Below are 14,263 nucleotides of genomic sequence, written 5' to 3'. Positions count from 1 at the left end.
CACATACCAGCGGCACATACCCACCTGTGGGTATGTGCCGCCGTGGAGTGTTTGACGACGTACGCGACTGGATTGTGAGATTATTCATCTCTTGACCAGTGCGTCAAACCATATTACCCTCCCATGCTAATTTTGGTTCACGCCAAGTTAAGGGGGTGACCACGGGAGCACCCATGCGTAAGTGGCTAGATAGATATATACGCTCAAAGTCGCCTAAGTTCGCTAAGAAATGCTTCGCATTTCAAAACTGGCAACAAATAGGCCTGTTTGTCTCACTAAATAAAGAAGACACTATCTACACGTTATTGGGTGCGTTCAGATACCGTAGACGGCTAAATAGACAGCTAAATGGACGGCGGCCATCTTAAGTCCCATTCCAATTTTCACGTAGCTGGCAAAGTAGACAGCTCAAAAACCGGACATGGCGGCCACATTCCTCGTAGTGCATACAGCTAGCTGGGACGCGTAAAAACCCCAAGAATTATTACAAGCTTACATATTTCCCGCCAAAGAATTTTTCTTTACTACCATTAGCCCTCAGCGTAAACGCACTTATTGGTGTCTTTCACACAAAATCCGCGCTTGAGCAACTCGTGAACCGAATCGCCGCATTCGGAGCGCGTTGAAAATTATTTGCTCAGAAAACATTTTAGCTGCTCAGGTGCACTGCGTTAACAATTGCAGATTGCGCTTGTTGGCTATTCATATTAGATTCAGAAACATCACGAATGACAAGGGCAAGAGAGGCTACAAACACAACGCTGAATTCAACGTTATTTCTAGTGACGTTGGCTGAATTATACTTTTTTTGAACACTTTATTCGCTTGTTAGGATGATATTTTGTTTCCGCGTTGCCTTTTTTCTTTTTCTGCGCGTTCCCGCTCAAGCACACGTATCATTCAGCCACTACAATGAAGCGCGTTGCGAGCGCTGTATTTATAGCCTTTCTTGTCCTTGTACTTCGCACTGTGTCTACGTTTCTGGGTTGAACTGCGTTGCATCACTGTGGGTGCTTTTTCTGTCCCAAATCTGATCCCTTATCTGTGGCCAGCTTTTGAAGCGGCGAGTTGCAATGTTAGCTCATTTCCAGGCCTAGGAGAGCGAGTGCACTGCAGAGAAGGGCCGCTGCTATCGGCACATCTTTTCGCGGTGGCTCGACTCGCGTTAGCGCGAAAAAGATCCGATAAAGAGAAAAAAAACCATGCTGTACACCTCCTCCTTCACCTTCTCCTAGAACACCCTAGGCTATCGCGACTCTAGCGGCAGTTTTGTGTCCAGACTGATCATTTCGTTCGGCGAGCAGCTGTAAGAGCAACACGTGCTCGGTCGGTTGCGCTTTTCAGACAGAGAGCTTCAAAGGACTAATGTACTGCCCTGCGGAGGTGTATGGAAGACTGTAGCGATAACAGATCACCCTAGGAATAACCCGGGAGGGCCCCTGAGGCCATAAACCTCGGCGCAGCCTTTCCGAGGCCATGGGCAGCGCCGGCAACGCTACCGGTGATGAGGAGGAAAGCGAAGCCGTGGTGGCGATGGTTATCGCGATAGTGTGTGTGGTGTTGGCTGTTTTTCGAACGCTGTTCGGCGAGTCGCTGCGTTTCGCACGTTGCGATCGGAGACTCGAAGGAAGAAAGATGTCGACGCCTGAAAGTGAGCAAACGGATACGCTACGGGACACGCCGGACCCCAAGGTTCGTCGTCGAGTTGCCTGGGGTAAGTGCTCGTTCGCTCTTCGTTTCGCGTCTGCAGAATGCATTGTTTCGGTTTCCTACTTGCACCAATGCCATCTGCTTCCGGATTATTATCGTCTTCTGCGTTTCGTTTCTTTTGGAGAGAAGTTCCGGGATGTCAAACAAGTGGGACAAAGCATCGTCGCATGGCTTGAACGGCACATTATAATAATCATCGCCACTATCAACATCAGCAACAACCTGTTTCTGTCCCGTTTAGTCTTTACTGCGAACTTTGTTGCATACCGTGCACAGACGTGCGCACGAGGGGGCTACGAGGATGTGACCACCTCGTCCTCCACAAAATACCTAGGCGGAGGGGAGGTTAAAAGTCGGTCAGAGTTACCAACAAGATGGTTATTGACGGATGCATTCCCTTACAAGAACTGTTTACTACCCATCTTTAGTGCTCGAAGGTCAGAAACCAAAAACAGTTCATTTTGAGAAGGACGCCATTGCTTCATTATCACTTTTTTAATCTATTGTTAAGCAGGTTGTCTTTTGGACCCGACCAACAGAAAAGGGCGGGGGCGGAGGGGGATGTCCGTGCGTACGCGTGCAATACTGTGTTTTGTTGACGCATGAGCGGTTTATCGCGACAGTGTTCGTCACGTGTATGTTGCTACTACGGTGTCCACATACGTTGCGTCCGCCTTAAACTCTTACCTTAAGGGCTTTTTAGTACCGCGAGTAATAACGAAAAGTTTTTAAACACTGGTTCAAGGTTGAATAGTGACGATATGTTGCTCTTATAACAGTGGGTGAAGCCAACATTAATCGACATAGCTAACATTACAACTATAACAGCTAGCCCACCACCAGTGGCGTAGCCAGGGGGAGGCACACCAGGTCAGTGCACCCTCCCCTGAAATTTGATTTGGTCATGGCATACAAAGCGAAAAATGGCCATTTCAAAAAAGGTGCCCCCCCCCTTTCCCTACTTCGAAAAAATTCTGCATACGCCCCCGCCCACTAATAAACAACATAAATTAGTAAGGTTCTCTATCAGGGAGGCAAACTTCGTCGCAGCGCCTCCCTCCCTATTATATCAATGTATGGGACTACTTTTGCACCCTGCCTCCGAGTATGAGCGCCCCCCCCCCTCCAGTTATGGGAATGTGTGCTGCTGGTTTTGCGTCTCCACCCCTAAAAATGAATAGGGAAAAGTGCCCACTTTGCCCCATCCCCTCCCTTGTGCCCGCGCCTATGCTAGTGATGCTATTAGGCGATTGAATACGGAGCTTGTATTCGGTCACAAATTCTTATCGTGGAGCGCATCACACGAGAGTGGGTGTATAATAGGTCCAGGAAGACAATTGTTATAGCTGTCGTATAGTTACAACTATCGTCATGTAATACCAACCAGCCCAAACTGCCACACTTCTAAGTCCAGGAAGACATTCAAAGCACATCTGCACCGTTTTGTTCGCATTAGAGGCCGCGGCAGATCAGATGCTAAAAGCCAGTTTGCAAGAAAACATGGGCTACTTGTTCATTCGAGCCAAATGCCAAAGAAAAAAATAAGCAATTGAATGGCCCAAAAAAAAGGGGGGGGGGGAACAAATGATATTCGACATACTTTAGGGGGAAAAAAGAATAACAGGCCGCACAGACGCATTAGCGAACATATTATCCGGATGCTTGCCGACATGCGGTGTTCTAATGGCTTTTCAGAGAGGAAATAAATATTAATGAGACGAAAACGCGCGTTGGTAGTTTTTAGACTTCCATGAAGACGTACTCGGTGACGCTGCGACGCCCCTTGTTTTCCGTCGTGGAGCGTTTAACGCTCGCGCGTGTGTTTTCCCGACGTCCATAAAACACAATCGGCTCAAGCACATGCTTTTTCAAGTGTACACTGTCGTCCTTTATGAAAGGGAACACGCGAACGCGTGGCCTGCGCTCTGCGGCGGCTGCCTACAGCACCATCAACCGACAGCAAAAGAAAACACGTTCGCTTTCAGCGTCATCTGTTGCCGAAAAAAATAACGAGTTATGGTTGGTAGACAAGCGCTGCTAGATTGCACTCTCTCTCTCTGCTCACGCCTGCAGTGCGTAGTCTACTGCCAACATATCAAACGTTCGCGACCACGGCACAAGCTGCAGTAATCGCCCGATATCGCTCGCCACGCGCAAGCGATGAGGGAACGTAATCTAGCGGCGCTTGTCTACCGGCCATAACATCGTTATCTCGCTTGGCCATAGATGACGCGAAAGGCGAACGTGCTTTCTTCACTAGTCGGTTGATAGTGCTGTAGGCAGCCGCCGCAGAGCGTAGGCCACTCGTTCGCGTGTTCCCTTTCATAAAGAATGACAGTGTACAACGTTACTTGAACTAACAGACGATCGAGCCCGGGAAAGTATAGGGGATATTTTTCGGTACTACTTATGACATACATGCGAATAAATTTCTCTTCCTACGTGCGAAGGAAAAGAAAAACGGCACTTAGTTCCGAAATAATGTGAATATGGCGGGTAAGGTAAAATTTCGTAGCCTAAGGAGTCTGCATGCGTTAGCGTCATCTGTGCTGAGTGAACCGAACTTAAAGGTGCCGCCATTTTTGTTTTGGTTCTTACGGTCAAACCACGGAGGGGTAAACCTCCTTGGGTAAAATTAGACAAATTCACCCTAATTTTGATGCCAAACGTGTATGTTTTTTATAAATAGATATGACAATGGTAATACAAACTTTATGAACGCCCGTGGTATTTTTCAACTCTTCTTTTTGTGACATGTCGAAATTCGCTAGAAAAGAACATAAATGTCTTCGGAGTCTGGCATGTGAAACGGCGAGAACATTAACAATAGGCTTATTGCATTTTTAACTATCTGCCGAAAATCTTCTCAGGCCCGTTTTGCCCTCTCCAGCTGTCCCTGAAAAATTGCAAATACGCGAATAAATGCTGCCTGGTCATTCTGATTTCAATAAAGATATTTCTTTCTCTCACTCTCGCGATTGTCCTATTGCATATGTCCTTACTCTATGTTTTTCCTTTTTTAGGATGCACGTTCACTATTCACTCAAGGGCTAACGAGTAGCCAAAAAAGAAAATATATATATGCCCGTTTTCTCAACTGCTTTCTTTGTGACCTTGCACAACTGCTCATCGCCTGTTCGTCAATCGTCGCTGCGGTAACGAGAACATGATCTTCTACTAACGGGCAAAACAATAAAACAGAACAAGAGCATAACAAACGGCCCGAAAATGAAAGTGGTCTGGCAACAAGCGCAGCGGCAATTTTGTTTTTGTCGTCTGCTGCATATTTTCGCTGTCGTCTGCTCTCGGCCTCATTCGTCCGCATCTCCGCAACGCTATCACGCCGGTTGTTTTTTTCGTCACGCTCTTTCTCTCAGCACAATCTCACGCTCGCTCGCTCTCAAACCACCGGTCTTCCGAAGGACGGGACTGGGAAGGCCAGTCTTGTGACCGTGGTGGTGCGGAGTACGAGGAAAAGGATAAAAAAAAAAAAAACTCTCCACTGTGATAAGCAACGGAAAAGAACACACTAAAAGAAAAATCTATGACCACCTCACACGTGCTCCAGGCCATGCTGGCGGCTGTGGGGTAGTCCCGTACGTACCGAACACGTGTGCGTCGTCTGCACTGCTGCAATTTCTGCTTCTTCGGGCGTCGTCTGCTACTCGTGACGACAGTGCTTTGTGCGTACTCGCGGAAAAGAAAGCAGGAGAAAAAATGAACCGAGAAAGTGGTCGCTCATTATTGGTGGCGTGAAAGTGACAGAGGAGGCTCGAGGGGGGAAAGTGCTTGCGCGCCCGTTACTTGATCATCGCCGCCGTCCTTCTATACATTTCAAATCCGGTGCCATCTATTCGCCTTTAATTGGACTCCTTCGACAACAGGGCGGAAATCCGTCCCCGCATTTTTGGATTATGGACAAGTCTTCTTCGACTGGTGAGCATTCTCTCTTCAACATTTTCCCGCAGTATATCGTTCACAGAGGTACACTTTCTTAGTACTATTCTTCCCCGAAGAAACGCTTGATTCAAGATTATAGCACAATACCAGGTTAATTGATATCCGGTATCATTACTTATGTCCGAGAAAATAGCTGATATGTGGTGTTAATTGATTTCCTCTATCCTGTCATATCCTTTATTCAGGCGTGCTGTATCATGACTGTGAAGTTATCTATTTTATCTGCTTCTCATCTTAATACACTGACCATTAAGAGCTGTACGGGACTTGGCCTAATGCTCAGTTCATCTTTACCATAGCGATTACGCCACGTATAATATTACGTAAGTAGTCTAGGCTTCTGGTATAACTATATGCAACATGACAGCCCGTGAAGTGCAGTTGCTCCTATCGTCTGGTGAAAAGGCTTAACGTGGCTATTGCTATCACGGCTGAGAGGAGAAGGTTAACAGGGAGGCTACAACTCGTAATAACTTGATATTGTGTGAGAAGTAAAATCGCAGTATTTTCATTAAAATATGTTCATGTCACATTTCTTATTTGTTAAAAGTAGAAGGGCTACAACACAACCTTACGCTTTTAATTTGTTGTTTTTTAATTGTTGCTTTGCTTTCGCACTGACAATTAGATGTACATTGGTCGTCGTGGGCTACTAGTCCGAACTTCTCGCTATCTACGAGATTTTACTTCAAGCGATGCATCGTTTTACGTTTGCGCCAAAAAGAGGAGCGATATAAAGGCCAGTGCCCTACGTAACTCTAGTCAGTGCGGTGTCACCTATGTAACTTCGTCAGTTGAATACCCTCAGATAACACATTGTTATTACCAAATGTTATTATTGATTACCCCCGAGTATTATCAGCAGTAGATAAACTGCGTTCATTGATAGTATGACTTGCCACAAAACATAACTACCAAGAACGAAGTTTTGAGTATTACTATTCCCCAGTTTTTTATATGAATGTGTCATTCTGGCACCCGCGATAGTGTTTATTAGTACCGCCTTTTTATGGCTTGGCATGTTCACAAGACCTAAGCTAGACTGAGTGTTAGAAGCGTGACTGACTGTTGTGTGCTCATGTGACGCAAACCCATCTTAAGGACTCCTTTTCCTAACTTATTGACTCCATCAAGGCGACCACAGTTCAGCTTGAGCAAGACACGTGGAAATCCCATAGACGTCGAATATTAAGATAATATATTCATGGAAACGTCCGAGGAAGTCACTTTCAATCTGTACTATAGCTATTCCTCGTTAAGGTTATTTTTTACTCGAAGATCTGCACAGTTGAACTGAGATTTTCATGCTATAAAATGGCCACTCCTTTGCTGCTGAGTCATGCTTTTTCAACTGAGGCACGTCCAAAGCGAACATATCTATTGTCTTCGGCCATCCACGTGCAAATAGCATGGACACACTCGTCTAGTGAAAGTTTGCCCTGCGTGGTGTACAGAACTGCTGCATATGTTGCTCCAGTAAAGCTTCAACATAGCTTCAACTTGTGACCAGCTTTGAATGTTTGCTTCTGCAGTGTACTCGGTATGTTAAAGCATACCTCCAAAGCACACAAGTTGTAAGTCAAGACTTGCTCTAGCTATACCTGACACAAAGCTTGATAACAAGCCAAGAATAGTATTTGCCGACTATGGTTACGTGGGTATGTAGTTAGTTACTAACTGTTCTGAGTATGTAGTTATGTTAGTCGTACAGGACATCAAGGGACCAGAGACAATATTTGGGCCCTTATTGCAGCGATGCAATTCATCTTTGGAAAGGCATGGTATAGTCTTGTATTTCAGGGCTCTGTTACTCGTGTATTAACTCTATGCTGTTACTGAAACAACAACAGGATTTACCCATCTTCCAAACTAGTGAGTGGGTTATGAAACGAGTTAGCAGAAACGTATAAAAAAGTGGCTAAAATGTAAAAGGTAGCTGCGAACTATACAATTAAAAAGAAACACTATTTTCCTTCAAGCAGTCGTTAAGTGGGACGCCGGTTTTTCAGCAGGAAAACCGATAGACCGGCGCTGCTCCGGAATCGCTGCTACGAGGAAGTACCGTATATATAGGAGTCATCGGGGCAGAGTACGAAATTAAAATAACGAAAACAGAACAAGAAAATAAGGAAGAATCGGCGCTGCGTTTTTCCTTTTCCTCCTGCTCTGCCAGGAAAAAGCAAACAAGCAAAAGAACGTTGTTACTTTCGAATCCGCGTGTGCGCGCGGACCGACCGTTTCCGGCTTAGTTTCGTATTCACACGCATACCGCACGGTTGCAGACGACATAGCAGACGATCGACGACGGCACGGCGTTTGCCGCTGATTTGGGCGGCATCGTCTGCATGTGAAGTATATGAGGCTGCTGCACAGTGCGGCGAGTGTGCATAACATGCCCGCATGGCTGCAGTTTCTCTTCCGGTTTGTGCTCGTCCTCATGGGAGTCAAGGCTGCTCGGCGGGCGACCAATAAGCGTCCGCGTGAGTGCATCTTGAAGCATTATATCCTCAGTAAAGAGAAAAGTAAAAATGAAGTTGTTGGCCGTGGTTTTCTAGTTTCCTCCTCACTTCCCAGCGATTAGGCTTCTTTCCCGTGTGTTTTGCTTCTACCTCGTCCCCTCAACACGTGCGTGCTTTTCGCGTCCGCGTATTGCGATGCCCAGATCTTATCGTTTGCGTAGTACTCCATGTCACGTCCTGGTTGCGGTTTGTGTGGAACGAGGATAGTGTGCCCGTAAGCTTATGTGTCCGTTGATTGCTATGCTCATGTAAAGAAAGAAGGAGAGTACCTGTTATCCTTTATGGGGAGTCCTAACTCGTGACACATAAAACTCTCTTTCACGCTATTTTTGGACTTGCACGTTAACACGTACTCTTTTTGGAAAGTCACCTTCCATGACACTCGGAAGAGAGTATTACGATTTCCGACGCAGAATTTATGTGCGTCTTACATGGTAGAAGCTAAGGCTTACCAAAAAGAATAAAAGGACTACTTCTTTTAATGTGGAGGTTTAGTTTCTTCAAGAACATTAGTTGTTTAAAAGTTTTGACGAAAGCTAAACTACAATTTTGTTGCGGAACCATATGTGTCCACTCCTGCAACAAATTTTCAGTGGTCCGGTCTTCTAGGCGTGCGTTTATGCGGATTGCTGTAATTTTAATAATGCACATCCCCACGAATATTTTTTAACGATATCATCAAGCCTGAAGCAACCAAACACAGAAGTAGCCAAAAGTAGTCTTTGTCAGGGCCAGCCCCGAAGAAATCAAGTCGTGTCGTCAGACCCTTGGGTCTAAATTTTGAATCTTTAATCGCTGCCCTTCCTGTGCGCGAATTCAGGAGACGACAGCATACTGAAATCACTGCATAGTTTTATTCGGACCTGTGTAAGCAGTTGTCATATTGCAGTTAATTTATTGTATACATTCTCGCAAAGAGACATTCCACAGCTGGTCTGTGTCTTTGATCGTGACCTCGATCCAGTCATGTCGTGTTGAATGGTTGATTTGTTTATGGGTTTTAGCCCAACTCAGCCTATGATAGACGCCGTTGTGGAATGCTCCGAATGGTTTCGACTACCTGGAATTCTTTAACGTGAGCTGACATTGCGCAGTACATATGCCCTTAATATTTTACCTTTGTTGTAAGAGAACCCGTGTCTTTCTGATCAGCAGCCGATTCACTGTCGAGTCGCTCGTTAAGTATTTCAGTCACGTTTGTCGCGTTTTTTTTCCAGATCCTTTTTTTCAGTTCTCGCCTTCTCGGTTTTCGTCGAACCAAAATGCCACTGAGATCCAGTGCGTGCTTTGTGTAATGTTAGTTCATTAAGATCGCATTTTGAAGGGAACTATGTATTCTAGATTGCACGAGCTCATACTCAAAGAAGTGCTGCGTGTTTTTGCGAACAGTGTTTCATTGGCCGTTCATGTATACAGTTGGTTTCATCAAAAGCCTATAGCGTCGCGATGCTGAACAACAAACGACAACACTGTTACCAACATCCGTACAATGGAGACAGCTCGAGCCAATCAGAAGCGCCGTGGCGACCTTCTGGACCAATGAGAGCTCGCAAGATGGACGACTATATATAGACATGACGCCACGCCCATACAATCTTGATTGAAGAACTCTGGCTTCCAAGAGCAACGGACGACAACACGGCGATCTTGCTGAATTCCGTACAGTTGAGCCAATCAGCCGTAGCGGCATAGCTCAGCGCATGGGGAATTTCACTTATGGCAAGAACATTATTACTCCAGGTCATCGACTGACAATTTATCCAGTGGAATGCCACACGATGGAGACGTTGCCTGATGGATCATTGATCCAAAGAAAAATATACTTCAAGGACCCACGATGTGTGCGGTATATATGACATTTACTTCATGGCGTAGAAAGAAAGCGCCCAAGACGTTGAGGATAAAATCTGAACCGTGTACGTTTTTCCCTGGGTGTGTTTCACCTTGAACGCATGTACCTGAAATGTAGCTTCGACTGTCTGCTGCGCGAAGTCGACGGTCTTTTCGCAAGAAAATGCCCTTGTTTACTGATCTCACGGATACGAATGTCTGTGTTGACTGCAAGGCATGTAGCATGCTCGCTTCGCCCACGACGTTCGATCAACTATGTCCAGTGCTGTGAGGGACCAGTTATCGGATATTTCAGGGCTATTTCTTGGCAGGGTCAATATTCGATGAGACGAGACTATGAATGCAATGCCGAAGCGAACATTGCGAGGCCTTCGAAATTTCGATCGCATTGAATTTTCCTTGTCGCATTTTATGTATTTTTCATTACATAAGTATTCCCTGCGCATAGCGCACTGCATGCGTTTGTTGTTTTTCGCGTACTTTGGTTGATTTCTGATGTTTTAACCAGTCTGCATGTGGACATCTTTCTTTTTTCTATTGGGTTTCAGTCTTGAGACTTCAGAGTCATTGTCTTTAAAATACCTGTGACCAATTATGACATGTCGATATTACATGATGAAGCCGAAACAATGAAAAAAAAATATTTCTTGCATCTCGCTCAAGTGCACAATCAGTCGCCCACACACACACCGACCGGGTCGATGGACAGTCTACGACTTTCGCCATCCGCATAGATGGATGTCAATGCGTCGCGGCCAAAAATGCCACGCGGAGGCCTTGAATTCCCATACAGTGCAACCGCCCTTGTGATGTGCCTTCTGTGAGCAGCTCTTCAGACGTTGCGAATACGTTTGCTTATGTATACCTCCAGCCTACGCGTTCTTCGCAACGATGTTTTTGCGCGCGCGTTCCGAAGTCGCGCATCCGAAACGAAACAATATACGAAATTCCTTCGCCTTTTGCGCACGTGAGCGAGACCTCGTGGCTGTTTTCACAACTGTGCAACGTCCACATGATGCGGGCCTTGGTAGCTGATCAACAGCTAGACGGTAAAGAAAGAGCCGTGGGCATCGCATTTTGCGCATGAATATGAATTCATCTCAAGTCAGGTCTTATACGGTGGTACAAATCACGTGTCGTTTGCTGGATGAGCGGCTGTCGGTTGACTGAACTATGAGGCTTGGTGACATGGAAAGCGTAGACTTATCCAATGGGTACACAGCGTAGCCAAAATGTTCTTTTTCTAGGGGGGGGGGGGTGATTCGCGCATGAATGCTTAGCCGGAAATTTCTTTTGAGGGGCAGGGTTGACTTAAAATACTTTGTTTGTTCGTGCGTGCGTTTTGTAGGTTTTATCGCCGGCGAGGTGTTCTGTTGTTGGCCCAACTTAACCACGCATTGTCGCAAAAAAAAAAAACTAAAAGAACTTCGATAACCCCGAAAGAAACAACTGGCTGTAACCGATCGCTATGGAACGCTTTCAGGCTTCTATGTATACATGTGTGCCACCACCGCCACTGCAAACATTGATAATAATATTATAATAATGATAGTTTTCACCGATGCAAGGTTGATAGATCAGGTGATATTAGCATAAAAACGTCTATCAGCTTTACGACAGTCTCGCCCGCTGTATATACAAACTTCAGACAGAAGCTGTGAAGCAAAGCACGCAAAGTGCCATAGGCAGTCGCAGCAGTGATTACCGACCCAAATGTAGATTACACATTCTCGTCACCTTGAAACATGCTGCAAGGTTAATATTCTACGTGTTTCTATCCTTACCCCTGCCCCTTGGCCGGATACTACTGAAGTCATTCGATGCGCTGAAACCACGCGCGTGACAAAATAGTATAATCGGCGCGGCCGCGGAGATTGTTATCGACGAGGAAAGGATGCTTCATCGACGGCCTTTTTCTTTTTATGTTACGCTTCGCTGAGCGTAACAGTGTATGGAGCTAGATATACCTGCGTTCGCATAACCGGTTGCTGTTCACGCGATCTACTCGGTAGCTTTTGCGCGCACTTACGACGATCGCATGATTTCGGCGGGGAAAAAAATGCGTTGTCCTTCGGTGGTGGACTGGTTACGTGAAAGAAAAAAAAAGGAGAGAAAAAAAGATGGGTCGATATATGGAACGAGACAACTGAAGATAGAAGACGGTACGAAAACTGGCTGTTTTTTGTTAAACTTAAACCGAGGGCGACGCCGCGAGCCTCAAGCAAAGGAAAATTATAGGTCTGTGGTGTATGATAGGTGATAAACATAGTTTCTTGTAAGTAGCATGATTGGTATGTAGGGTTTAACGTCCCGAAACCATCATATGATCACGAGAGACGCCGGAAATTTCGACCTTCATGTGGTTCTTAAACGTGCACCCAAATGTGAGCACACGGGACTACGGCGTTTCCGCCTCCATCGAAAATGCAGCCGCCACTGCCGGGATTCCATCCCGCGACCTGCGGGTCAGCACCGCTTGTCTTTCTTGTCTTCGTTGTATCTTCATTGTATATTCGTTGTATATGTTCTTGTCTTCGTTGTTTCCGCTATAAACTAGCGCAAATTTGGTCAAGACGTAACCGCAGTTTGGAAACGTCAGATGCATTACATATTCATTATTATTCCTCCAATATTGCTTACATGACGTCTTGAAGAAATACTAAAAAAAACCTGTTATGTATAGACATTTACCATTTAGGTACATTATTTATTCTGCGCTTCGCTCAAATTCAGCTCCGTTTTTCATTTTAATGACATTCTACCTTGACTGGTAGAGCATGCAACCTATGCGCCTAAATCACACACCCTGTGACCTTTAGTCGTGCATCAAAAGCACCTCTTATGATAAAATGTGCTTCTCTTGAGGTGTCGCGAGATCCAGTGAGCAGAGCCCTCCGTGGAATTGTGGCTCAATTTGCAAAGCACACAATTCTCAGGTATATATTACACGGAGAACTCATAAACATCTGCTGTGACAAAAAATTCGAGGTAGTACTTTGCTCGTAGGCTGTCGCGCCGCCAAGCGGAAATCAGAAGCGTCCTCTCTCCGGGCGCCATCTTGGATTGTACAGCGCCACCTATAGTTGGTGGGCATTGCGAATTTTTGGCGTAATTTAACTGTTCAGCGGACACATCCATGAGGTGTAGTGATGCATAAACTTCCATCAGCATGCCCGGGAATGTCGAGGGGAAGTTCGTTGTGCGTGGAACACTCGGCTATAATATACCTCGCAAGGCGTTACTCTGGTCTCACCACACAGCTGTGAGAACAAAAATGTCCGTTTATAACCGTCCTTGGAAACGCTTCCGAACCAGGAAAATGCGTGTGCGCTGCATATGACTGTTCACACGTGCGTTTTAGCCACGTGGTTGCATTTGGCAGAAAAACAGACACCAAATGCAACGACATTCATTACACACATGATAGCGAATACGGAACAGCGGCTTTTCACGGCGTGCCGAGTCTGTAGATTCTTACCCGGCCAAGATCTTGCGCAAATCAAACTGCAGACATCCCATATATGCTTGATCATGCACCGCATGAAATAGACAGCAGCCGCATGAAGGTATGCACGCAAGAAATGTAAGCTGTACAAGTGTGACATGGCTTGCTCTCGCTGTAGCTACAATGTGGTGCCTCAAACTAGGCAAAGCTACACGGGGTGTTTCATCTACAGCCTACGCCCAGCATTTTTCTAGTTTCGCGCGCATTTGAGAAAGGCTGAAACAAAATTAAACAGAGCAGCGATGTTCTCATATAGATGAAATAATGCAACGTTTCTGAACAAGGGCTACAGTTTTTGTAATGATTTTCGGCTAGAGTTAATATTTGAGAAGTTAATTAGGCGATATTTGTCAATTACCTTGCATGGTGGATTGGCAGTTATAGAAACATAGATCACTTAATGATGATCCGACGTTTCCGAAAATGAGATACAACTCAGTTTTGCAGATTTTTTTGCAAGATTAAAAGTCAATTCAGCAATCTTTGTTAATTACCCAGTTTGACGTATTGTAAAAAAATATTATGACGTTCTGCATATGCCTCACGATAAAGCTATAGGCTAGTTCGGCAAGAGAAGTGCGCATTTGTGGTGTTTTAATAATTGACGCGGGTATACACGCCCATGCATTAATTTACACGTTGCCCGCAGGGTTAGCCCTATGAAGCACCCCGGGTTGAATCCTGGCTGTGGTTTCCGCATGTGCGGGTCCCCCTATGA

The 14,263-nt window shown here is 45.6% G+C and overlaps 1 protein-coding gene across 7 annotated transcripts in view; it reads left to right on the top strand.

Moving 5' to 3' along the window:
* The first annotated feature begins 1,379 nt into the window (after positions 1-1,379).
* The window catches only part of ACC (acetyl-CoA carboxylase), a 100,104-nt gene continuing 87,220 nt past the window's right edge, over positions 1,380-14,263 (top strand). For 2 of the 7 annotated variants that reach the window (XM_075870971.1, XM_075870970.1), the window contains exon 1: positions 1,381-1,714. In XM_075870971.1, coding sequence (XP_075727086.1) covers positions 1,477-1,714 — 238 coding nt within the window. In that variant the 5' untranslated portion in view covers positions 1,381-1,476. Of the gene's footprint in view, positions 1,715-5,260; positions 5,647-8,009; positions 8,151-14,263 lie in introns of those variants that run through there. The other 5 variants (XM_075870973.1, XM_075870972.1, XM_075870969.1 and 2 more) reach the window with 4 other exon arrangements.

This window comes from Rhipicephalus microplus, chromosome 8, assembly GCF_043290135.1.
Source record: "Rhipicephalus microplus isolate Deutch F79 chromosome 8, USDA_Rmic, whole genome shotgun sequence".
Classification (NCBI taxonomy): Eukaryota; Metazoa; Arthropoda; class Arachnida; order Ixodida; family Ixodidae; genus Rhipicephalus; species Rhipicephalus microplus.
This window is presented reverse-complemented; position numbering and strand designations above follow the sequence as displayed.